This window comes from Oncorhynchus masou, chromosome 11 (genome assembly GCF_036934945.1).
Source record: "Oncorhynchus masou masou isolate Uvic2021 chromosome 11, UVic_Omas_1.1, whole genome shotgun sequence".
NCBI lineage: Eukaryota > Metazoa > Chordata > Actinopteri > Salmoniformes > Salmonidae > Oncorhynchus > Oncorhynchus masou.
In genome coordinates this window covers 42326950-42353595 of record NC_088222.1, presented here as the reverse complement: position 1 = coordinate 42353595, position 26646 = coordinate 42326950, and the positions used below count along the sequence as shown (strand labels likewise).

The following is a 26646-nucleotide window of genomic DNA, read 5'->3' as shown; positions in this document are numbered from 1 at the left end:
GGATTGCGAGAATCATATAGAGTCCAATAGGATAACTTTTGATTCCCAATAGGAAAAAAGTTGTCCAATAAAATTCTGATACAGGTTACACAAAAGCCTATATATATTTTTTTAACCTTTATTTGACTAGGCAAGTCAGTGAATAATTTTTTTTTTAAATGTTTTATTTTAACCTTTATTTAACTATTCAAGTCTGTTAATTAAGAAGAAATTCTTATTTACAATGACGGCCTACCAGGGAGCAATGGGTTAACTGCCTTGTTCAGCGGCAGAACTACATATTTTTACTTTGTCAGCTCGGGATTCTATCTAGCAACCTATTAAGGTTACTGGCCCAACGCTCGAACCATTCGGCTACCTGCCGCCCCATCATTTACAATGATGACCTACACCGGCCAAACCCGGTCAATGCTGGGCCAATTGTGCGCCGACCTATAGAACTTCGAGAACCCTATAGTATCCACTATGATTACTTGTTAAAAAACTTATCCTATTGGAAAAAAAATCACTAATAATCATATAGGAATTTTGTAGAGGGAATACACCCAAATGTTGCATATTGCGTCTTTCTTAGCTTGTCTCAGAGGGTGAGAGTAATATGTGGACTATTACTTTATGCATACTATTACTTTATTACTTTATTACTTTATGCATACTTTATGCCACGCTATATGAAACAGCTGTTTTGATAGTTTGGCGCCGACGTTAATTCATTTAGTAATACCAATGTTTCATAACTGTGTATATAGTCATGTCTCTTTAAATTCACCTCTAAAAATTCGTCGCGCCATGATCACATCAGGCAGTTGTCCAATCAAACGAAAGATGCAGCCCTTTCGTGACAAGGAAGTGTCTTTCCATTGGATATGTGTGCAATTACGTAGTTGTTTCTTTAAACAGGGAGTTGCAGATTGGTTACCCGAATACCTATAGTTTGATGACATTGTTCGCCTTATCAAGTGGCTTGGTAAAGTGGACAACTGCGTCAGGTATGTAACGAACATTTACAAATCACCGATATAGTTGTGCGTTTATATGCGTTGTGGGACATTACATTGGGATATGCCATGGGCGCATATGCATGATGTAGAATGGGGATTAATGGCAGTTAAGTCATTATTTATTTTTTGGTAGGTATAGCTTCAATGTGTGAGCACATATTACCCGAATCTCACTTATCTGAAACATGTTCACGTATTATGAGGTGATATGTTTTGAATTGACTCTGTCTATCTATAAAGTAATGCACACAATGCAATTCGCTTTTTTATAGGCCGAATATGGTAGTGTGCTAAATGGGTACATGGGGCCTTTATTTGATACACTTGTAAAAGTAGGTAGAGTAATTAATTAACACTAATGCATTCTATTGGATTGAGATGTCAAACCTACTTGGGAATGTATTTGTAATTTGTAGTAGGTTTTCTAGATCCTACATAGCCCAATATGTACTCTTAATGAGCCTACTGTTACTTCTTAAAGGTCCAAGGACCTTTTGCTATTTTCAGTGGTAGACTGGCTCTGGCAGCCAACACAGCCTAATACTCCATCAAAACGTGAACCGATTCTCAATTGGAATACGTTTTTAGGAACAGAAAGCCCTTTACTTTCATTCCACATCTAAATACTTTGACAAATGCAAAATATACACTTACTGTACACTGTTTTTGCCGGCTTTATCACAGATGCAGCTGGCAGTAATTTTCAGTGACAACAGACTCCCCCAGGACTGCCGCAGAAGAAATATCAGCCCACACAGAGAGGCATGTAATTGAACTTTACTCAACTTACTAGAGTTTGCCCTCTTAGTTAACACTATCAACATTTCCCTTTACTGTGGGAATTGTGATAAAATCAACGCCATAATAGCCACTTTCAATGCAACATACTGAAAAACAAAATTAACTATGCAAGACTTAGTATGCAAAACTAACTATGCAAGAGATTTTGTTGTAGGCAGAACCCATGCGAGTAGAATTCTATTGCACTGAAATGCACGACTCAGCCCATAATCTACACAGACTGGTGCGGCATAACCAATCAGAGCTGCAATAGGCCTATATGCAAATTGCGATATATGAATCTGTGCCATTCACTTTTAACTGGACTGTGTTTACAGCATGAGCGGTCTTGAATAGGGCTGTGGTGGTCATGATATTTTGTCAGCCGGTGATTGTCAAGCACATAACTGCTGGTCTCATGGTAATTGACTGTTAATTAACATAAACACATTTAGCATATCCTGGCTTCCACATACAGTGGGGCAAAAAAGTATTTCGTCAGCCACCAATTGTGCAAGTTCTCCCACTTAAAAGGATAAGAGAGGCCTGCAATTTTCATCATAGGTACACTTCAACTATGACAGACAAAATTAGAAAAAAAATCCAGAAAATCACATTGTAGGATTTTTAATGAATTTATTTGCAAATTATGGTGGAAAATAAGTATTTGGTCACCTACAAACAAGCAAGATTTCTGGCTCTCGCAGACCTGTAACTTCTTCTTAAGAGGCTCCTCTGTCCTCCACTTGTTACCTGTATTAATGGCACCTGTTTGAACCAAATTAGATCCTTGGTACTCCAAAAATTCAAGGTGATGGCATGTATCTTCTGACCCAACATATGGGATATGCATGCTATCATCTTTATTAAATACCAAGGATCAACAATGACAACACCATTCTGTATACTTTTGGCCCTTCTTTTGACACTGTGTTAACTAACCTCCAGACGAGCTTCAATTCCATACAACTCTCCTTCCGTGGCCTCTAACTGCTCTTAAATGCAAGTAAAACTAAATGCATGTTCTTTAACCGATCGCTGCCCACACCTGCCCGCCAGCCGAGCATCACTATTCTGGACGGTCCTGACTTAGAATATGTGGACAACTACAAATATCTAGGTGGCTGGTTATATAGTAAACTCTCCTTCCAGACTCATATTAAGCATCTCCAATCCAAAATTAAATCTAGAATCGGATTCCTATTTCGCAACAAAGCATCCTTCACTCATGCTGCCAAACATACCCTCGTAAAACTGACTATCCTACCGATCTTTGACTTCGGAGATGTAATTTACAAAATAGCCTCCAACACTCTACTCAGCAAATTGGATGCAGTCTATTGCAGTGCCATTCGTTTCTTTACCAAAGCCCCATATACGAATGGAACTACGACCTGTATGCTCTCATTGGCTGGCCCTCGCTTCATATTTGTCGCCAAAACCACTGGCTCCAGGTCATCTACAAGTCTTTTCTAGGTAAAGCCTCGCCTTATCTCAGCTCACTGGTCACCATAGCAGCACCCACACGTAGCACACGCTCCAGCAGGTATATTTCACTGGTCACCCCCAAAGTCAATTCCTCCTTTGGCCCCCTTTCCTTCCAGTTCTCTGCTGCCAATGACTGGAACGAATTGCAAAAATCACTGAAGCTGGAGACTCATATCTCCCTCACTAACTTTAAGCATCAGCTATCAGAGCAGCGTACAAATCATTGCACCTGTATATAGCCCATCTGTAAATAGCCCATCCAACTACCTCATCCCCATATTATTCATTTATTTGTTTGCTCCTTTGCACCCCAGTATCTTTACTTGCACATTTATCTTCTGCACATCTGTCACTCCAGTGTTTATTTGCTAAATTGTAATTATTTCGCCACTACGGCCTATTTATTGCCCTACCTCCCTAATCTTACTTCATTTGCACACACTGTATACATATATTTTTCTATTGTGTTATTGACTGTACATTTGTTTATTCCATGTGTTACTCTGTTGTTGCTTGTGTTGCAATGCTTTGCTTTATCTTGGCCAGGTCGCAGTTGTAAATGAGAACTTGATCTCAACTGGCCTACCTGGTTAAATAAAGGTGAAAAAAAATGACTAGCTTGTACCCAAATAAGAATTCCCATTCCTGGAAAACCTTTGGTAGTGCCGGGACACTGAAAAGATTGCCTAGTGAAACACTACAGTAGTTTACCCCAAGGTATTCTCAAATGTCACTGCTTTAAAAAGCACTATCAGTAGCATTCCCCCAAATACACCTACAGTACTAGGCCCGCCTCCCATTTATCATACTCTTATTTACTGTATGTTATCTGAGTTCTAGTAACAAACACATAGGGCTGGGCGATATGGCCAAAATATCATATCATATTTTTCAAGTTTTTGACGGTGTGACTTATTTGATGGTATTTTATGTTTTTGAATAATGAAAGTTCCACATTTTCTTTATGAGTAGTGCGTGACCCTAGGGTGGCAACACATATATTCTAAATGGTTTCAATGGGTCTTTCTCCATTCTGATTGTTTTATACTTGGGGTGGCAGGTAGCCTAGTGGTTAACCCACTGCATTGGGCCTGTAACCGAAAGGTTGCTAGATCGAATCCCCGAACTGACAAGGTAAAAAATCTGTCGTTCTGCCCCTGAACAAGGCAGTTACCCCATTGTTCCCCTGTAGGCCCGTCACTGTGAATAAGAATTTGTTCTTAACTGACTTGCCTAGTTAAATGAAGGTAAAATAAAATACTGTTCAATTCAACTTCAATCTGCATTTCCTGCACTCATTTGAGATCATTTCCATACTGCAACGTTATGGGCAAAAATACTAGCCCATATTTTTAACCAAATGTTGCAATTGCAATTTAGATTAAACCACTTGGGTGAACTTTTGGAATCATGGAAATAGAATGTTTATTATAATTTATTATCATTATCGTTGTTTGATTTGACAACGAATGAAAATTCCATGGAAGAGTTATTGTGACAGGGTAGGAACCGAAGTGATGTTCCGTGTAAATCTTTAATCATATAGCCAACATATTCATGCTTCGCCTATTCCTCTGATTTAGAATATATAGTTGCACAAACAACATGCTGATTTAGGCCTCCACCAGCTAGCTACGTTTGCTCTGACTCAGTACTTTTATTAGCTAGCCAGCTAACTAGCGATTAGTATTAGTGGTTAAGACGATTTAGCTTAACCATCTAAGAAAATACAAACTAGCTGTTTACAGATGTAATCTTGTAATTATAGAACGCTAGTGGATAAATATTAAGATCAAATTGGAAACAACATTGTTGTCATCAACATTGTTGCATGTGCTGCATTGACTATGCAGACTGAACGAAAGTGTCTCGTGGTCAAGCAACAACAAATGCGCTCCTTGAGTGACGGGTTGGGACTCGGTCTGTGTGGAAGCAGGGCGGAGAGAGATGACTCAAGTAGCGGAGTAAACTGTAAAAATGGATGTTACACACGGCGTATCACATTTAACAAACGAAACATTCAAATACCGTTATAGAAGGTAAAGTAAAAACCCAAACCGGTCCGTGCATCAATACCGGTGTATATAGTAAAATACAGTATACCGCCCAGCCCTAGTAAACCACTACTGTCTATGTATGATGAAAATATGATTGAACTTGCCTATAGATCTAACATTGACTAGTTGACTACCCACCCTGTCCATAAGCCATGTCCAGTTTACATGTGATGTGTCACTCTCAAGAAGTAAATTCGGCCCACAAATCATTTATGACATTGTCTGCTACATCTGCGAATTCATCACTTCTCAAAACCTGAGCCTTCTCTGAGTCTGAGCCTTCTCTGTGTCTGAGCCTTCTCTGTGTCTGAGCCTACTCTGTGTCTGAGCCTACTCTGTGTCTGAGCCTACTCTGTGTCTGAGCCTACTCTGTGTCTGAGCCTACTCTGTGTCTGAGCCTTCTCTGAGTCTGAGCCTTCTCTGAGTCTGAGCCTTCTCTGAGTCTGAGCCTTCTCTGAGTCTGAGCCTTCTCTGAGTCTGAGCCTTCTCTGAGTCTGAGCCTTCTCTGAGTCTGAGCCTTCTCTGAGTCTGAGCCTTCTCTGAGTCTGAGCCTACTCTGTGTCTGAGCCTACTCTGTGTCTGAGCCTACTCTGTTGCTGAGCCTACTCTGTGTCTGAGCCTACTCTGTGTCTGAGCCTACTCTGTGTCTGAGCCTACTCTGTGTCTGAGCCTACTCTGTGTCTGAGCCTACTCTGTGTCTGAGCCTACTCTGTGTCTGAGCCTACTCTGTGTCTGAGCCTACTCTGTGTCTGAGCCTACTCTGTGTCTGAGCCTACTCTGTGTCTGAGCCTACTCTGTGTCTGTGTCTGAGCCTACTCTGTGTCTGTGTCTGAGCCTACTCTGTGTCTGTGTCTGAGCCTACTCTGTGTCTGTGTCTGAGCCTACTCTGTGTCTGAGCCTACTCTGTGTCTGAGCCTTCTCTGTGTCTGAGCCTTCTCTGTGGTTTTGAGAAGTGAGAAATTATTTGTCACTTGTGATATGTGGGTAGGATAGGCTACTTGAGAGGAGGAGTCTACAAGGCTATGCTCAAAGCCATTACTTATCAACTTGGCAGATTCAGACATGGATCTTGTGCTGAATGTCGCCGACCACTATGTCCTCACCCCCTACGTATACCCGTCGTCGTGGCCTGAAGACGGGGCGCTGCGCCAGATCATCAGCCTGTTGGTAGTCACCAACCTGGGAGCCGCAGTCCTCTACCTGGGCCTGGGGTGGCTGAGCTACCACTTCATCTTTGACCACAACCTCATGAAACATCCACAGTTTCTAAAGGTAGGTCCTTCTTTATATTACTCAATACTTGGTCCTAGATCTTGTTAAACGTCACAACACCTGTAGGACTTGGCAAGAGAACACAAACAGATCTGGGACCAGGCCACAATATATTTGTATGCAGTTGAACTGCGACAAACTATATACACTGCTCAAAAAAAATAAAGGGAACACTTAACAACACAATGTAACTCCAAGTCAATCACACTTCTGTGAAATCAAACTGTCCACTTAGGAAGCAACACTGATTGACAATAAATTTCACATGCTGTTGTGCAAATGGAATAGACAACAGGTCGAAATTATAGGCAATTAGCAAGGCACCCTCAATAAAGGAGTGGTTCTGCAGGGGTTGACCACAGACCACTTTCAGTTCTTATGCTTCCTGGATGATGTTTTGGTCACTTTTGAATGCTGGCGGTGCTTTCACTCCAGTGGTAGCATGAGACGGAGTCTACAACCCACACAAGTGGCTCAGGTAGTGCAACTCATCCAGGATGACACATCAATGCGAGCTGTGGCAAGAAGATTTGCTGTGTCTGTCAGCGTAGTGTCCAGAGCATGGAGGCGCTACCAGGAGACAGGCCAGTACATCAGGAGATGTGGAGGAGGCCGTAGGAGGGCAACAACCCAGCAGCAGGACCGCTACTTCCACCTTTGTGCAAGGAGGAGCAGGAGGAGCACTGCCAGAGCCCTGCAAAATGACCTCCAACAGGCCACAAATGTGCATGTGTCTGCTCAAACGGTCAGAAACAGACTCCATGAGGGTGGTATGAGGGCCCGACATCCACAGGTGGGGGTTGTGCTTACAGCCCAACACCGTGCAGGACGTTTGGCATTTGCCAGAGAATACCAAGATTGGCAAATTCGCCACTGGCGCCCTGTGCTCTTCACAGATGAAAGCAGGTTCACACTGGAGATGCCGTGTAGAACGTTCTGCTGCCTGCAACATCTTCAAGCATGACCGGTTTGGCGGTGGGTCAGTCATGGTGTGGGGTGGCATTTCTTTGGGGTCGGCCGCACAGCCCTCCATGTGCTCGCCAGAGGTAGCCTGACTGCCATTAGGTACCGAGATGATATCCTCAGACCCCTTGTGAGACCATATGCTGGTGCGGTTGGCCCTGGGTTCCTCCTAATGCAAGACAATGCTAGAACTCATGTGGCTGGAGTGTCAGCAGTTCCTGCAAGAAGGCATTGATGCTATGGACTGGCCCGCCCATTCCCCAGACCTGAATCCAATTGAGCACATCTGGGATATCATGTCTCACTCCATCCACCAACGCCACGTTGCACCACAGACTGTCCAGGAGTTGGCGGATGCTTTAGTCCAGGTCTGGGAGGAGATCCCTCAGGAGACCATCCGCCACCTCATCAGGATTATGCCCAGTCATTGTAGGGAGGTCATACAGGCACGTGGAGGCCACACACACTACTGAGCCTCATTTTGACTTGTTTTAAGGACATTACATCAAAGTTGGATCAGCCTGTGGTGTGGTTTTCCACTTTAATTTTGAGCGTCAGTCCAAATCCAGACCTCCATGGGTTGATAAATTTGATTTCCATTGATAATTTTTGTGTGATTTTATTGTCAGCACATTCAACTATGTAAAGAAAAAAGTATTTAATAAGAATGTTTCATTAATTCAGATCTAGGATGTGTTATTTTAGTGTTCCCTTTATTTTTTTGAGCAGTGTGTGTATATATATATATTTTTTTTTTTTCACCCTATATTTTTTTAATATATATTTTTTGTTTATATATATCTAAAAATATATATTTATGTATATATATTTATATATATGTATGTATATATATTTATATATATGTATATATATATATTTATATATATATATTTAAAAAGCTATATATTATATATATATATACAGTGCCTTGCGAAAGTATTCGGCCCCCTTGAACTTTGCGACCTTTTGCCACATTTCAGGCTTCAAACATAAAGAAATAAAACTGTATTTTTTTGTGAAGAATCAACAAGTGGGACACAATCATGAAGTGGAACGACATTTATTGGATATTTGAAACTTTTTTAACAAATCAAAAACTGAAAAATTGGGCGTGCAAAATTATTCAGCCCCCTTAAGTTAATACTTTGTAGCGCCACCTTTTGCTGCGATTACAGCTGTAAGTCGCTTGGGGTATGTCTCTATCAGTTTTGCACATCGAGAGACCGGAATTTTTTCCCATTCCTCCTTGCAAAACAACTCGAGCTCAGTGAGGTTGGATGGAGAGCATTTGTGAACAGCAGTTTTCAGTTCTTTCCACTGATTCTCGATTGGATTCAGGTCTGGACTTTGACTTGGCCATTCTAACACCTGGATATGTTTATTTTTGAACCATTCCATTGTAGATTTTGCTTTATGTTTTGGATCATTGTCTTGTTCGAAGACAAATCTCCGTCCCAGTCTCAGGTCTTTTGCAGACTCCATCAGGTTTTCTTCCAGAATGGTCCTGTATTTGGCTCCATCCATCTTCCCATCAATTTTAATCATCTTCCCTGTCCCTCCTGAAGAAAAGCAGGCCCAAGCCATGATGCTGCCAAATCAAATCAAATTTTATTTGTCACATACACATGGTTAGCAGATGTTATTGCGAGTGTAGCGAAATACTTGTGCTTCTAGTTCCGACAATGCAGTAATAACCAACAAGTAATCTAACTAACAATTCCAAAACTACTGTCTTATACACAGTGTGAGGGGATAAAGAATATGTACATAAGGATATATGAATGAGTGATGGTACAGAGCAGCATAGGCAAGATACAGTAGATGGTATCGAGTACAGTATATACATATGAGATGAGTATGTAAACAAAGTGGCATAGTTAAAGTGGCTAGTGATACATGTATTACATAAGGATGATATAGAGTACAGTATATACGTATGCATATGAGATGAATAATGTAGGGTAAGTAACATTATATAAGGTAGCATTGTTTAAAGTGGCTAGTGATATATTTACATCATTTCCCATCAATTCCCCTTATTAAAGTGGCTGGAGTTGAGTCAGTGTCAGTGTGTTGGCAGCAGCCACTCAATGTTAGTGGTGGCTGTTTAACAGTCTGATGGCCTTGAGATAGAAGCTGTTTTTCAGTCTCTCGGTCCCAGCTTTGATGCACCTGTACTGACCTCGCCTTCTGGATGATAGCGGGGTGAACAGGCAGTGGCTCGGGTGGTTGATGTCCTTGATGATCTTTATGTCCTTCCTGTAACATCGGGTGGTGTAGGTGTCCTGGAGGGCAGATAGTTTGCTCCCGGTGATACGTTGTGCAGACCTCACTACCCTCTGGAGAGCCTTACGGTTGATGGCGGAGCAGTTGCCGTACCAGGCGGTGATACAGCCCGCCAGGATGCTCTCGATTGTGCATCTGTAGAAGTTTGTGAGTGCTTTTGGTGACAAGCCGAATTTCTTCAGCCTCCTGAGGTTGAAGAGGCGCTGCTGCGCCTTCTTCACGATGCTGTCTGTGTGAGTGGACCAATTCAGTTTGTCTGTGATGTGTATGCCGAGGAACTTAAAACTTGCTACTCTCTCCACTACTGTTCCATCGATGTGGATAGGGGGTGTTCCCTCTGCTGTTTCCTGAAGTCCACAATCATCTCCTTAGTTTTGTTGACGTTGAGTGTGAGGTTATTTTCCTGACACCACACTCCGAGGGCCCTCACCTCCTCCCTGTAGGCCGTCTCGTCGTTGTTGGTAATCAAGCCTACCACTGTTGTGTCGTCCGCAAACTTGATGATTGAGTTGGAGGCGTGCGTGGCCACGCAGTCGTGGGTGAACAGGGAGTACAGGAGAGGGCTCAGAACGCACCCTTGTGGGGCCCCAGTGTTGAGGATCAGCGGGGAGGGGATGTTGTTACCTACCCTCACCACCTGGGGGCGGCCCGTCAGGAAGTCCAATACCCAGTTGCACAGGGCGGGGTCGAGACCCAGAGTCTCGAGCTTGATGACGAGCTTTGAGGGTACTATGGTGTTGAATGCCGAGCTGTAGTTGATGAACAGCATTCTCACATAGGTATTCCTCTTGTCCAGATGGGTTAGGGCAGTGTGCAGTGTGGTTGAGATTGCATCGTCTGTGGACCTATTTGGGCGGTAAGCAAATTGGAGTGGATCTAGGGTGTCAGGTAGGGTGGAGGTGATATGGTCCTTGACTAGTCTCTCAAAGCACTTCATGATGACGGAAGTGAGTGCTACGGGGCGGTAGTCGTTTAGCTCAGTTACCTTAGCTTTCTTGGGAACAGGAACAATGGTGGCCCTCTTGAAGCATGTGGGAACAGCAGACTGGTATAGGGATTGATTGAATATGTCCGTAAACACACCAGCCAGCTGGTCTGCGCATGCTCTGAGGGCGCGGCTGGGGATGCCGTCTGGGCCTGCAGCCTTGCGAGGGTTAACACGTTTAAATGTTTTACTCACCTCGGCTGCAGTGAAGGAGAGTCCGCATGTTTCCGTTGCAGGTCGTGTCAGTGGCACTGTATTGTCCTCAAAGCGGGCAAAAAAGTTATTTAGTCTGCCTGGGAGCAAGACATCCTGGTCCGTGACTGGGCTGGATTTCTTCCTGTAGTCCGTGATTGACTGTAGACCCTGCCACATGCCTCTTGTGTCTGTGCCGTTGAATTGAGATTCTACTTTGTCTTGTACTGACGCTTAGCTTGTTTGATAGCCTTACGGAGGGAATAGCTGCACTGTTTGTATTCAGTCATGTTACCAGACACCTTGCCCTGATTGAAAGCAGTGGTTTGCGCTTTCAGTTTCACGCAAATGCTGCCATCAATCCATGGTTTCTGGTTAGGGAATGTTTTAATCGTTGCTATGGGAACGACATCTTCCACGCACGTTCTAATGAACTCGCACACCGAATCAGCATATTCGTCAATGTTGTTATCTGACGCAATACGAAACATGTCCCAGTCCACGTGATGGAAGCAGTCTTGGAGTATGGAGTCAGCTTGGTCGGACCAGCGTTGGACAGACCTCAGCGTGGGAGCTTCTTTTTTTGTTTTTTTGTCTGTAGGCAGGTATCAGCAAAATGGAGTCGTGGTCAGCTTTTCCGAAAGGGGGGCGGGGAAAGTCGCGGAGTCGCGGAGTAACAGTGAACCAAGGTTTTTCCACCCCTAGTTGCGCAATCGATATGCTGATCAAATTTAGGGAGTCTTGTTTTCAGATTAGCCTTGTTAAAATCCCCAGCAACAATGAATGCAGCCTCCGGATAAATGGTTTCCAGTTTGCAAAGAGTTAAATAAAGTTCGTTCAGAGACATCGATGTGTCTGCTTGGGGGGGGATATATATGGCTGTGATTATAATCGAAGAGATTTCTCTTGGTAGATAATGCGGTCTACATTTGATTGTGAGGAATTCTAAATCAGGTGAACAGAAGGATTTGAGTTCCTGTATGTTTCTTTCATCGCACCATGCCTCGTTAGCCATAAGGCATACACCCGCACCCCTCTTCTTACCAGAAAGGTGTTTGTTTCTGTCGGCGCGATGCGTGGAGAAACCCGTTGGCTGCACCGCTTCGGATAGCGTCTCTCCAGTGAGCCATGTTTCCGTGAAGCACATAACGTTACAGTCTCTGATGTCCCTCTGGAATGCTACCCTTGCTCGGATTTCATCAACCTTGTTGTCAAGAGACTGGACATTGGCAAGAAGAATGCTAGGAAGTGGGGCACGATGTGCCCGTCTCCGTAGTCTGACCAGAAGACCGCCTCGTTTCCCTCTTTTTCGAAGTAGTTTTTTTGGGTCGCTGCATGCGATCCATTCCGTTGTCCTGTTTGTAAGGCAGAACACAGGATCCGCATCGCGAAAAACATATTCTTGGTTGTACTGATGGTGAGTTGACGCTGATCTTATATACAGTAGTTCTTCTCGACTGTATGTAATGAAACCTAAGATGACCTGGGGTACTAATGTAAGAAATAACACATAAAAAAAAACTGCATAGTTTCCTAGGAACGCGAAGCGAGGCGGCCATCTCTGTCGGCGCCGGAAGCCACCACCATGTTTGACAGTGGGAATGGTGTGGTCAGGGTGATGAGTTGTGTTGCTTTTACACCAAACATAACGTTTTTCATTGTTGCCAAAAAGTTCCATTTTGGTTTCATCTGACCAGAGCACCTTCTTCCACATGTTTGGTGTGTCTCCCAGGTGGCTTGTGGCAAACTTTAAACGACACTTTTTATGGATATCTTTAAGAAATGGCTTTCTTCTTGCCACTCTTCCATAAAGGCCAGATTTGTGCAATATATGACTGATTTTTGTCCTATGGACAGAGTCTCCCACCTCAGCTGTAGATCTCTGCAGTTCATCCAGAGTGATCATGGGCCTCTTGGCTGCATCTCTGATCAGTCTTCTCCTTGTATGAGCTGAAAGTTTAGAGGGACGGCCAGGTCTTGGTAGATTTGCAGTGGTCTGATACTCCTTCCATTTCAATATTATCGCTTGCACAGTGCTCCTTGGGATGTTTAAAGCTTGGGAAATCTTTTTGTATCCAGATCCGGCTTTAAACTTCTTCACAACAGTATCTCGGACCTGCCTGGTGTGTTCCTTGTTCTTCATGATGCTCTCTGCGCTTTTAACGGACCTCTGAGACTATCACAGTGCAGGTGCATTTATACGGAGACTTGATTACACACAGGTGGATTGTATTTATCATCATTAGTCATTTAGGTCAACATTGGATCATTCAGAGATCCTCACTAAACTTCTGGAGAGAGTTTGCTGCACTGAAAGTAAAGGGGCTGAATAATTTTGCACGCCCAATTTTTCAGTTTTTGATTTGTTAAAAAAGTTTGAAATATCCAATAAATGTCGTTCCACTTCATGATTGTGTCCCACTTGTTGTTGATTCTTCACAAAAAAATACAGTTTTATATCTTTATGTTTGAAGCCTGAAATGTGGCAAAAGGTCGCAAAGTTCAAGGGGGCCGAATACTTTCGCAAGGCACTGTATATATATAGTTTTTTAATATATATATATATTGTGTATATATATATAATATATATTATATGTGTTTTATTTATTTATTGGAATTGATCCCTGATCTCAGATCATTGTTTGTCCTCAGAACCAGGTGCGGCGGGAGATCAAATACGCCATGACCTCGCTACCCATAATCAGTATACCCACTGTGGCGTTATTTTTCCTTGAGGTCAGAGGATACAGCAAGCTCTATGACCACGTCGAAGAGTCTCCCATGGGTAAGACAATGCTGCGTTCACTGACGCTGGGACTGTAATGTAATGTAATGTTTATACTGTTCTTTTTGTTATGCAACTTTGTCTAACAGGATTGTCATTATGAGGCTAATGGTGGTTTGTTTTTTCAGGCTGGCCCTTTGTGCTTCTCAGCATGATTTCCTTCTTGTTATTCACGGACGGGTGCATTTATTGGATTCATCGGTTTCTTCACCACAAGAGTATTTACAAGGTGAGCATTACAAAGTCTTGTTACCAATGGGGAAGTGTGCTACTGGGTAGGTCCCTTCACTGATAATTGCATGTGGATTGTTGCTCTAGACGTGATTTTGGTGATCTACAGTTACAGATCAGTCCACAATGACAGACAAATCCTGTATATTAAGTCCTATCATTCTGCTCATTTTTCTTAATGAGATTAAGGCAGTTGACATTGTCTTAATGTTGATTAACAAATGTGCAGTTTTTCCCCTCCATTTTTTGGCATACATGTATTTGCTAAGAACTTGTGTATGTAATGTACGGAGGTAGAACAAAGCCAGTGCCATATCTTCAGTACCAGTGTGTGTTGTCGTCTGCTGGTCCTATCCTCAATCGCTGGCACACTTGAAAGTGATCCAACGGGGCCATATGTTTCATATTCTATCTGTTCCTCAGCAAATATGTTCTACATACAGTTCCTTTTGAATATGGTGTCATGTTCCCTCCCCTCAGCACTTCCACAAGCCACACCATGTGTGGAAGATCCCCACCCCGTTTGCCAGCCACGCCTTCCACCCGCTGGATGGCTTCCTGCAGGGTCTGCCCTACCACATCTACCCCTTCCTCTTCCCTCTGCACAAGGTGCTCTACCTGGCCCTCTACATCTTCGTCAATATCTGGACTGTGTCTATCCATGACGGCGACTACCGCGTGCCCGGACCACTGAAGGAAGTGGTCAACGGGGCGGCCCACCACACGGACCACCACCTCTTCTTCGACGTCAACTATGGCCAGTACTTCACCCTGTGGGACCGCATTGGCGGGTCTTACCGCAACCCCTCAGTGCTCGAAGGGAAGGGCCCCCTCGACTGCATTCGTAGACTGACTGCCGAGGGGAAGATGAGTGCTAATGGGACTAATGCCAATGGGCACACGAATGGGCATGCTAACGTAAGCGGTACAAAGATTAAGGAGGAGTAGTTGGTACATGTGGTGTAGTGTCATGATGGATTCGTTTTTAGTTGATAAAGCTAAGCTATGTGTCATTGATAAGGAATAGCTCACATACTGCTTCACACATTGATTGTTTTCATTCATTATCCCATTATATAAATAATCAAGCTACAGTTGCTTATCTTTCTTAAACTCTCCCTTTATTAATTTTCCTCATTGTTTCAATGCTATGGAAATGGAGGAGGCAATAATGTCTTGACATTTCACTGAAAAGCACTGATATACTGAACATGTGGGTGATATAATTGTTTGGAACTTAATTTCAGTTTCTGCATTTGCCACACAAATACTTAATGAGAATTTAGACAAAAGCACCAAGCTATTCTCATAGTCAAAAGCTATAGAAACCTAGCAGGCCATTTCTTGGATTGTCATCATTGACTTGAGAAATAATTGCTTATTTTAATGAAGTTCATTGAGTGCATGCTGATTGATTGTGCCTGTTTGGAGGTGCTATGTGTTGTATGGATTTTTTGGGGTATCTGAGGGGAGGTGACAATGAAATAGGATGTCTAGTGCTGATTAATGCAAGAAAATGAAAATGCATGACTTCCTACAACCCCTATGTACTATAAGATATTAAGGTTGTAGTGGTTAATGGCAGGAACTGGGATTCTACACACCATGACTCGTCAGATTTGGTCATGCTCATATCCAGTAGTTAACCCTCTGGGACTTTTCTCCAACAAGATAAAAGTAAAACGTCTATGACGAATGGAAGTGTGTTTACCTGAATGTTTTGCATTTTAAAGCAGACATCTGGGGAATGAAATAAAATACAAAAAACGTGGCCATTTGGAAGTTGAGCAAAGTGAATCCTATTGTATGTGGACACATGTCCTTATCCCATCGGCTACTTACTGTATGTGCTGCAGCCATCTCTTTTTTTTTTATTGCATTACCATGTATGATAGAAGTTGGCGACAACACTCACAGATGGAATGAGGCAATGTGTACAGTAATGCACATAGTCACATAATCTAGTTGTAAATAATTGATGTCTGTAAATGGAAGGGTGAAGTTTTCATGGATATTTTACAATTTAGTCATTTAGCAGATGCTCATATCCAGAGCAACTCAAGTTGAGTGCCTTGCTCAAGGGGCGCAGACCAATTTTTCACCTAGTCTGCTCGGGGATTGGCCCAATGCTCTTAAGCACTAAGCTACCTGCCACCATGGATACCCGGGAAAATATATTGGTTGTTTTCAATATAACAGTAGTGTGACTTGGTTTTATCCTATTTTCTCAATAAACATGGAAACTAATATGAAAATGTCTCTGTCCTTTTATTTAGAGTCTGCAGGTGGCAGAAAACGAGTAGTTCTATCAGTGTCTGACAAAGGCCACCTTTAAACTCGTCTTTTGGATCTCCAGTGACGTAAGCAGAGTTTGAATTTGGAACTTGAAATCTTATCAAAGTGCTGTGGAATCTCCCATTTAAAATTGCTAGAAAGGCCACAATTATATCACAATATCTGAGAAGCAATATCTGTTAATCCAAACAGTTTGATTTCATAAATTATTCTTTGTGTTGTTTCAAACCTCTTAAGGATCTGACCCTTTTTTTTTCAATTTTCGCATAAAATGACATGCCCAAATCTAACTGCCTGTAGCTCAGGCCCTGAAGCAAGGATATGCATATTCTTGGTACCATTTGAAGGGAAACACTTTGAGGTTTGTGGAAATGTGAAATAATTGTAGGAAAATATAACACAATAGATCTGGTAAAAGATAATACAGAGGAAAAAAAATTTTTTTGTAATTTGTGTACCATCATCTTTGAAATGTAAGAGAAAGGCCATAATGTATTATTCCAGCCCAGGTGTTATTTAGATTTCGGCCACTAGATGGCGGCAGTGTATGTGCAACGTTTTATATTGATCCAATGAACCATTGCATTTCTGTTCACAATGTTGTATCAAGACTGCCCGAATGTGCCTAATTTGTTAATAACTTTTCAAGTTCAAAATTGTGCACTCTCTTCAAACAATAGCATGGTATTATTTCACTAATAGCTACTGTAAATAGGACAGTGCAGTTAGATTATCAAGAATTTAAGCTTTCTGCCAATATCAGATATATCTATGTCCTGGGAAATTATCTTGTTACTTACAACCTCATGCTAATCGCATTAGCCTACGTTAGCTCAACCGTCCCGCAGGGGACCCACCGATACTTAGCAATACGGATGGAATGTTCCCAAGACGTTTGCTTGCATGACTCAGCACTCTTGAAGTGTTATTTCAGACAAAGTACAGCAGAGGGAGCTATTGCATTACCCAAAGTATGTAGATGACAAGGTTATTTTCAGTGTCTTATATTTTCAATTTATGTATAAAAACATCAGATGAACACACAGCAAAATAACACTTTATTGTGTTTTCATTAGGATCCCTTTCTATAAAATCAATTGGTACAACAAAGACTCAAAACATGTAGCCCAAAAATTCCTAAATGAATAGCCTGTGTGGACAATAACCTCAATAATAAGCTCTGTACAGATTTATAACTATATAATGAATATAACTGGATACCTCTTGAGCTGAGATGCGAGGAGACAAACACAATTGGCTGTATTTACATGAACATAATTCAATGACTGTATAAATGAATGGACAAAGCCATCGATCACGTGACACCCTTCATTCCTATGTGAAGCGCATTGAAGCCAAATGAAGTCGATTAAGATGGCGTCTCATAAAGACGATGGGCGCGTTCCTCTGCCCAGGTGTTGCTGACGCCTGCCAGATATTGTAACTCCTGGATAAGCATTTTAAGTATCAGCTAAAATCTGTCAGTCAATGACACAATCGTTGACGTGGCACACAACCATTGGTTGATGCATGCAACGTCTGAGCAAGAGGAGCTCAACCATAATATGCACATCTTGAGCTACTCCAGGAAGTGGTTTTGCAGGCACCCATTTAAAAAAAAAAGATTAATCAATCTCACCTTCTACTGTGAGAGTCTCTGGCATTAAATCAATTTGAAATTGTAGTGTACTCTCACAGTTCATCAACAGTTTAATTGAGTTATGAACCAAACAAACCAAGTGAGCAATTTAAAAGAATAGGAGATGAACATTGCTGTCTTGGCTGGAAGAGTGTTTTGGGGAATAAAAATGTCCTCTTTGTGCACATTTTACAAACACTCTTGATCTACCATCAAAATCATTCAGCAAATACACTTAATTATTGGCATACAATTTTTCATTTTTTATTTATATAGGCAAGTCAGTTAAGAATAAATTCTTAAATACAATGAAAGCCTTCCCCAGCCAAATGCTAACCCGGATGACACTGGGCCAATTGTGCATCACCCTATGGGACTCCCAATCAAAGCTGGTTGTGATACAGCCTTGTGATACAGCCTAGTGACTTAGACCACTGTGCCACTCAAGTGCCCCTAATAATTTGTCTTGCTTCAATCACTTGGTTGTACTGCTTCTTTGGCTAGGTCGTAAATACTGTAAATGGCTTAATTGTACCACATACAGTTATGTCCAGAATTATTAGCACCCTTGATTAAAAAAATGGGATATAAAAGTGCTGGTCAGATGGTCAGATGACATGAAAATAGAGCTCTTTGGCCACACACCAGTGGTGGGTTTGGTGTAAAAAAAAACTACAGAAGCATAGGCATATTTTAAGCTATGGGGCTATTATGCTTCCATGGTCCTGTGGCCTCTGTTAAGGTCAACGGTATCATGAACTTTACCAAGTACCATTTTAGCAAAAAACCTGGTTGCCTTTGCAAGGAGGTTGACACTTGGCTGCAAGTGGATTTTCCAGCAAGACAATAACCCTAAGCACTTATCAAAATCCACAAAAAAATGGTACAAAATCAACATTTTGCAATGGCCATCTCAGTCTCCAGACTTGAACCCCATTGCAGATCTGTGGTAAGAGCAGACAAAGGATCTGAAAGATCTGGAAAGATTCTGTATGGAGGAATGGTCTAAGATCCATCCTAACATGTTCTCCAATCTTATAAAACAATTTAGAAAACGGATCAGTGTTGTTACCCTTGCAAGGGGAAGGTGCTAAAGTATTGGAAACTGTGGTGGCAATAATTTTCACCCCTACCTTTTTGTGTTTTTTGTATTACTTGTTAAACAAAATCTCTTTCTCTGAGCAATCGTATTAGTATAAAATATAATAATGTAAAAAAAATGTAGGAGGGGGCCTCCTGAATGGTGCAGCGGTCTAAGCCACAGCATCACAGTGGTAGAGGTGTCACTTGAGGCACGGTTCGTTCCAAGGCTGTGTTACAACTGGTCATGATAGGGAGTCCTGTAGGGCAGCGCACAATTGGCACAGCACCGTCCGGGTTAGGGGAGTATTTGGCCTGTGGGTCTTTACTTGGCTCACCGTGCTCTAGTGACTCCTTGTGGTGGGCCAGGTGCCTGCAGGCTGACTATGGTGGTCAGTTGAACTGTGTTTCCTCCAACACATTGGTGCGGCTGGCTTCTGGGATAAGTGGGCGGGTGTTAAGAAGAACGGTTTGACAGGTCATGTTTCGGAGGACATGTGACTTGACCTCCACCTCGCGAGCCCTTTGGGGAGTTTCAGCGATGAGACAAGATTGAAAAAGGGGGTAAAATACCAAAAATATTTTTACAAAAATGTAAATGTAGCATACAATATAGCTCAGTATTTGTATTATGTATTTTATACATTATTTTTTGCTCATCTTTATCAAGGGTGCCAATAATTATGGACCTAACTATGTCTTGCTCCTTCTTTATCTTTCTGTAAAAAAAACACCTTTGAAAGGATTTAAAAGAGGATGTCTCCATACAGTATTTGCTTTTGACACATGGCCATAGAGGTCTCCTCCTTCACTCTTTCCTTTCATCCTGCGCTCTTCCATTTCATGCCCGGCGCTGGAGATAAAACATCTTTGTTACTCTAGTGCCCTTCGTGTTGAGACGGCAGTCAGTGCTTCAACTTTATTGTCCTCAGTCCTTGATCAGTCTTGCTTTTTGAGCTTGGACAAATGACAGACTGGAAAGATTCTTGAAGATCATACACTGATGGATGGGAGCGATTCGGGTTCAAGTGGAATTTATCTCTCCAGTTCCTAGTTTTGCCAGTGCTGAGCCTTTCAGTTCCAGTCCTTTTAGATTTCTAGCATGATCAGTTTCAAAGCCACCTTGTGCAATGCATTGTACCAAATACTTAAACATTACAGCCTTTTCCCCCGACCCCCATGAAGCCTAGTCCTGGGGCCTCATTTATAAAACAGACTTAGGATCAATTTTGATCTTAAGTATGACTTACGCAGAAAACCACGTATAAGTAGTTATTTATTAAACCTTACTTTGATGTGGAAATTATCTTATCGCTACGCAAAGTCTAGACTCGACATAAGTGATTTACCTGCTGGTTATGTATGGCTATTCTTTTTTCCCCCTTGCAGTTTAAGGTTGGTCCATGTCTTTTTCACATCAGCCAAAGTTCTGTCTTGCTGCCCCACCTCGTTCACTGCAGCGGCTACACTCCCAAGCTACCTGTTTGGCTTTGTTTGTCAACTCACTATTTAGTCCACCGAATAATACGTGTTGCCTGTCTTCAATCTCCTGGTACCATCGCCGTGATCTCATCTTCCAAAAAGTTTGCTTTTCTCTTTTGGTCCATGGCTATTCCTAACTAAACCCTTATTTGTGCAAGCATTCTATAAGGGGAAATCGCTGATTGTAAGGTACGTTCAGGTGGCGTCAATTTTAAGTTAATTTGAGATTTATAGATCACAGGTGCGTAAGTTACAAATGGGTTTCTTAGAACCTGCGTAAGCAAGGTTTTTATGTTCAGTATCTTTTATGAATCGAACGTAAGCACACCATCGGAAATGATCTTACGACTAAGTTCAAGTGTAAATCTAAGAACATTTTAATAAATGAGGCCCCAGGACTAGGATTTATCTGTGTCTGGAAACTGGCTCTACATATTTATTGCAGTACAGTGCATTTGGAAAGTATACGAACCCCTTGACTTTTTCCACATTTTGTTACTTTACAGGCTTATTCCAAAATGGAATAAATTGTTTTCCCCCCTCATCAATCAACACACAATACGCCATAAAGACAAAGCAAAAACAGGACTTTAGAAATGTTTGCAAATGTAAAATGTCAAATCAACTGAAATATCACATTTACGTAGGTATTCAGACCCTTTACTCAGTACTTTGTTGAAGAACCTTTGGCAGTGATTACAGCCTTGAGTCTTCTTGGGTATGACGCTACAAGCTTGGCACACCTGTATTTGGGGAGTTTCTCTCATTCTTCTCTGCAGATCCTCTCAAGATTTGTCAGGTTGGATGGGGAGCGTTGCTGCACAGCTATTTCCAGGTCTCTCCAGAGATGTTCAATCGTGTTCCAGGCCGGGCTCTGTCTGGGCCACTTAAGGACATTCAGAGACTCCTCCCGAAGCCACTCCTGCGTTGTCTTGGCTGTGTGCTTAGGGTCGTTGTCCTGTTGCCTATGTCGCTCAATCATTGCTCATCCATATACAGTGCCTTGCGAAAGTATTCGGCCCCCTTGAACTTTGCGACCTTTTGCCACATTTCAGGCTTCAAACATAAAGATATAAAACTGTATTTTTTGTGAAGAATCAACAGCAAGTGGGACACAATCATGAAGTGGAATGACATTTATTGGATATTTCAAACTTTTTTAACAAATCAAAAACTGAAAAATTGGGCGTGCAAAATTATTCAGCCCCCTTAAGTTAATACTTTGTAGCGCCACCTTTTGCTGCGAATACAGCTGTAAGTCGCTTGGGGTATGTCTCTATCAGTTTTGCACATCGAGTGACTGAAATTTTTTCCCATTCCTCCTTGCAAAACAGCTCAAGCTCAGTGAGGTTGGATGGAGAGCATTTGTGAACAGCAGTTTTCAGTTCTTTCCACAGATTCTCGATTGGATTCAGGTCTGGACTTTAACTTGGTCATTCTAACACCTGGATATGTTTATTTTTGAACAATTCCATTGTAGATTTTGCTTTATGTTTTGGATCATTGTCTTGTTGGAAGACAAATCTCCGTCCCAGTCTCAGGTCTTTTGCAGACTCGATCAGGTTTTCTTCCAGAATGGTCCTGTATTTGGCTCCATCCATCTTCCCATCAATTTTAACCATCTTCCCTGTCCCTGCTGAAGAAAAGCAGGCCCAAACCATGATGCTGCCACCACCATGTTCGACAGTGGGGATTGTGTGTTCAGGGTGATGAGCTGTGTTGCTTTTATGCCAAAACATAATGTTTTGCATTGTTGCCAAAAAGTTCAATTTTGGTTTCATCTGACCAGAGCACCTTCTTCCACATGTTTGGTGTGTCTCCCAGGTGGCTTGTGACAAACTTTAAACAACACTTTTTATGGATATCTTTAAGAAATGGCTTTCTTCTTGCCACTCTTCCATAAAGGCCAGATTTGTGCAATATACGACTGATTGTTGTCCTATGGACAGAGTCTCCCACCTCAGCTTTAGATCTCTGCAGTTCATCCAGAGTGATCATGGGCCTCTTGGCTGCATCTCTGATCAGTCTTCTCCTTGTATGAGCTGAAAGTTTAGAGGGACGGCCAGGTCTTGGTAGATTTGCAGTGGTCTGATACTCCTTCCATTTCAATATTATCGCTTGCACAGTGCTCCTTGGGATGTTTAAAGCTTGAGAAATCTTTTTGTATCCAAATCCGGCTTTAAACTTCTTCACAACAGTATCTCGGACCTGCCTGGTGTGTTCCTTGTTCTTCATGATGCTCTCTGCGCTTTTAACGGACCTCTGAGACTATCACAGTGCAGGTGCATTTATACGGAGACTTGATTACACACAGGTGAATTGTATTTATCATCATTAGTCATTTAGGTCAACATTGGATCATTCAGAGATCCTCACTGAACTTCTGGAGAGAGTTTGCTGCACTGAATGTAAAGGGGCTGAATAATTTTGCACGCCCAATTTTTCAGTTTTTGATTTGTTAAAAAAGTTTGAAATATCCAATAAATGTCGTTCCACTTCATGATTGTGTCCCACTTGTTGTTGATTCTTCACAAAAAAATACAGTTTTATATCTTTATGTTTGAAGCCTGAAATGTGGCAAAAGGTCGCAAAGTTCAAGGGGGGCGAATACCTTCGCAAGGCACTGTATTTATATGTACAGCACATATTCTTATTCCATCCATTTACTTAGATTTGTGTGTATTAGGTAGTTGTTGTGGAATTGTTAGATTACTTGGGGATATCGGAACTAGAAGCACAATAATTTTTTACATACACCTTAGCCAAATACATTTAAACTCAGTTTTTCACAATTCCTGACATTTAATCCTTGTAAAATTCCCTGTCTTCGGTCAGTTAGGATCACCACTTTATTTTAAGAATGTGAAATGTCAGAATAATAGTAGAGAGAATTATTTATTTCAGCTTTTATTTCTTTCATCACATTCCCAGTGGGTTCAAAAGTACACTCAATTCGTATTTGGTATCATTGTCTTTAAATTGTTTAACTTGGGTCAAACATTTTGGGTAGCCTTCCACAAGCCTCCCACAATAAGTTGGGTGAATTTTGGCCCATTCCTCCTGACAGAGCTGGTGTAACTGAGTCAGGTTTGTAGGCCTCCTTGTTCGCACATGTTTTTTCAGTTCTGCCCACAAATGTTCTACAGGATTGAGGTCAGGGCTTTGTGATGGCCACTCCAATACCTTAACGTTGTTATCCTTAAGCCATTTTGCCACAACTTTGGATTTATGCTTGGAGTCATTGTCCATTTGGAAGACCCATTTGCGACCTAGTTTTAACTTTAACTTCCTGACTGATGTCTTGAGATGTTGCTTCAATATATCCACATAATTGTCCTGCCTCATGATGCCATCTATTTTGTGAAGTGCACCAGTGCCTCCAGCAAAGCACCCCCACAACATGACGCTGCCGCCCCCGGATGGTGTTCTTCGCGTTGCAAGCCTCCCCATTTTCCCTTCAAACATAACGATGGTCATTATGGCCAAACAGTTCTATTTTTGTTTCATTAGACCAGAGGACATTTATCCACAAAATATGATCTTTGTCCCCATGTGCAGTTGCAAACCGTAGTCTGGCTTTTTTATGGTGGTTTTAGAGCAGTGGATTCTTCCTTGCTGAGCAGCCTTTCAAGGTTATATAGGACTCGTTTTACTGTGGATATCAATACCCGTTTCCTCCAGCATCTTCACAAGGTCCTTTGCTGTTGTTCTGGGATTGATTTGCACTTTTCGCACCAAAGTAAGTTCATCTCTAGGAGACTGAACGCGTCTCCTTCCTGAGCGGTATGACGGCTGCGTGGTCCCATGGGTGTTTATACTTGCGTACTATTGTTTGTACAGATGAACGTGGTACCTTCAGGGATTTGGAAATTGCTCTCAAGGATGAACCAGTCTACATTTGTTTTCTGATGTCTTGGCTGATTTCTTTTGATTTTCCCACGATGTCAAGCAAAGAGGCACTGAGTTTGAAGGTAAGCCTTGGAATACATCCACAAGTACACCTCTAATTGACTCTTATGTCAATTAGCCTATCAAAGCCTCTAAAGCCATGACATAATTTTCTGGAATTTTCCATGCTGTTTAAAGGCACAATCAACTTAGTGTATGTAAACTTCTGACCCACTGGAATTGTGATACAGTGAAATATAAGTGAAATAATCTGTCTGTAAGTCTGTAAACAATAGTGTCACGCAAGTAGATGTCCTAACCGACTTGCCAAAACTATAGTTTGTCAACAGTGGTTGAAACACGAGTTTTAATGACTCTAACCTAAGTGTATGTAAACTTCCGACTGGAACTGTATGTGACCAATAGAATTTGATTTGATTTGTACTTTGCTCCGTTCATCTTTCCCTCGATCCTGACAAGTTTCCCAGTCCCTGCCACTGAAAAATATCCCAACAGCATGATGCTGCCACCACCATGCTTCACCATAGGGATGGTGCCAGGTTTTCTCCAGGCGTGACACTTAGCATTCAGGCCAAAGACTTCAATCTTGGTTTCATCATACCACCGTATCTTGTTTCTCATGGTCTGAGAGTCCTTTAGGTGCCTTTTTGGAAATCTCCAAGTGGGCTGTCATGTGCATTTTACAGAGGAGTGGCCTCCTTCTGGCCACTCCACGATTAAAGGCCTGATTGGTGGAGTGCTGCAGAGATGGTTGTCCTTCTGGAAGGTTCTCCCATCTCCACAGAGGAACTCTGGAGCTCTGTCAGGAGGACCATCGGGTTCTTGGTCACCTCCCTGAGCAAGGCCCTTCTCCCTCGATTGCTCAGTTTGGCCGGGTGGTCAGCTCAAGGGAGAGTCTTGGTGGTTCCAAACTCTTCCATTTAAGAATGATGGAGGCCACTGTGTTCTTCGAGAACATTTTTTTGGTACCCTTCCCCAGATCTGTGCCTCGACACAATCCTGTCTCGGAGCTTTACGGACAATTCCTTTGAACTCATGACTGGGTTTTTGCTCTGACATGCACTGTCAACTGTGGGACCTTATATTGATAGGTGTGTGCCTTTTTCATGTCCAAACAATTAAATTTACCACAGGTTGATTCCAATGAAGTTGTAGAATCTCAAGGATGGTCAATGAAAACAGGATGCACCTGAGCTCAATTTCAAGTTTCATAGCAAAGGGTGGAAATACTTATGTAAATAAGGTATTTCTGTTTATTTTTTATTTTTAATACATTTGCAAAAAAATATATTAAATCCTGTTTTTGCCTCGTTTTTATGCGGTATTGTGTGTAAATTGATGAGAATTTGTTTTAATTTAATCAACTTTAGAATAAGGCTGTAACATAACAACATTTTGAAAAAGTCAAGAGGTCTGAATTCTTTCCAAATGCACTGTATATACAGTGCCTTCTGAAAGTATTCATAAACCTTGACTTATTCCACATTTTGTTGTGTTACATCCTGAATTCAAAATGGATTAAATATTTTGTTTACCCTCCCATCTGAACACAATACCCATAATGGCAAAGTGAAAATATGTTTTTTGACATTTTTGCACATTAATTGAAAATAAATACAGAAATGTCTCATTTGCATAAGTAGTCACACCACTGAGTTAGAATCACCTTGATTCTCACATGTTAGAATCACCTTTGACAGTGATTACAGCTGTGAGACTTTCTGGGTAAGTCTTTAAGAGCTTTGTGCACTTGGTTGTACAATATTTGCACATTATTCTTTTTAAAGTTATTCAAGCTCTGTCAAATTGGTTGTTGATTATTGCTAGACAGCCATGTTCAAGTCTTGCTATAGATTTTCCAGCTGATTTAAGTCAAACCTGTAACTAGGCCACTCAGGAACATTCAATGTCGTCTTGGTAAGCAACTCCATTGTATATTTGGGCTTGTGCTTTAGGTTATTGTCCTGCTGAAAATTGAATTTGTCTCCCAGTGTCTGTTGGAAAGCAGACTGAACCAAGGTTTTCTCTAGGATTTTGCCTGTGCTTAACTCTATTCCGTTTATTTTTATCCTAAAAAACTCCATATTCCTTGCCGATGACAAGCATACCCATAACATGATGCCACTACCACCATGCTTGAGTGGTACTTAGTGATGTGTTGGATTTGCCCCAAACATAATGTTTTGTATTCAGGATATAAA

General features: G+C 41.8%; 1 protein-coding gene and 1 non-coding gene across 4 annotated transcripts; both read left to right on the top strand.

The window, feature by feature from the left end:
* The first annotated feature begins 888 nt into the window (after positions 1-888).
* sc5d (sterol-C5-desaturase) lies at positions 889-16295 on the top strand. Of its 3 annotated transcripts, XM_064978580.1 has the most exons (7): positions 889-989; positions 1686-1763; positions 3816-3869; positions 6381-6598; positions 13677-13809; positions 13938-14038; positions 14521-16295. In XM_064978580.1, the coding sequence occupies exons 4-7, from the start codon at positions 6389-6391 to the stop codon at positions 14986-14988; spliced, it is 912 nt and encodes a 303-aa protein (XP_064834652.1). In that variant the 5' UTR covers positions 889-989; positions 1686-1763; positions 3816-3869; positions 6381-6388; the 3' UTR covers positions 14989-16295. The 3 variants fall into 3 exon arrangements, with proteins under 3 accessions (XP_064834652.1, XP_064834651.1, XP_064834650.1); XM_064978579.1 differs by lacking the exon at positions 3816-3869; XM_064978578.1 differs by lacking the exons at positions 1686-1763; positions 3816-3869 and having other exon boundaries at positions 909-989.
* On the top strand, positions 14277-14414 carry LOC135548964 (small nucleolar RNA SNORA57). The gene has a single exon (XR_010456915.1). It is a non-coding gene; the product is annotated as a small nucleolar RNA SNORA57 (small nucleolar RNA).
* Positions 16296-26646: the final 10351 nt, after the last annotated feature.

Bases quoted from the DNA above. Each gene is read 5' to 3' on its own strand.
- sc5d (XM_064978578.1), top strand. From the start codon at position 938: ATGACATTGTTCGCCTTATCAAGTGGCTTGGTAAAGTGGACAACTGCG. The intron at 6,599-13,676 runs GTAGGTCCTTCT...GTTTGTCCTCAG, and splicing joins AACATCCACAGTTTCTAAAG to AACCAGGTGCGGCGGGAGAT. The intron at 13,810-13,937 runs GTAAGACAATGC...TTGTTTTTTCAG, and splicing joins CGTCGAAGAGTCTCCCATGG to GCTGGCCCTTTGTGCTTCTC.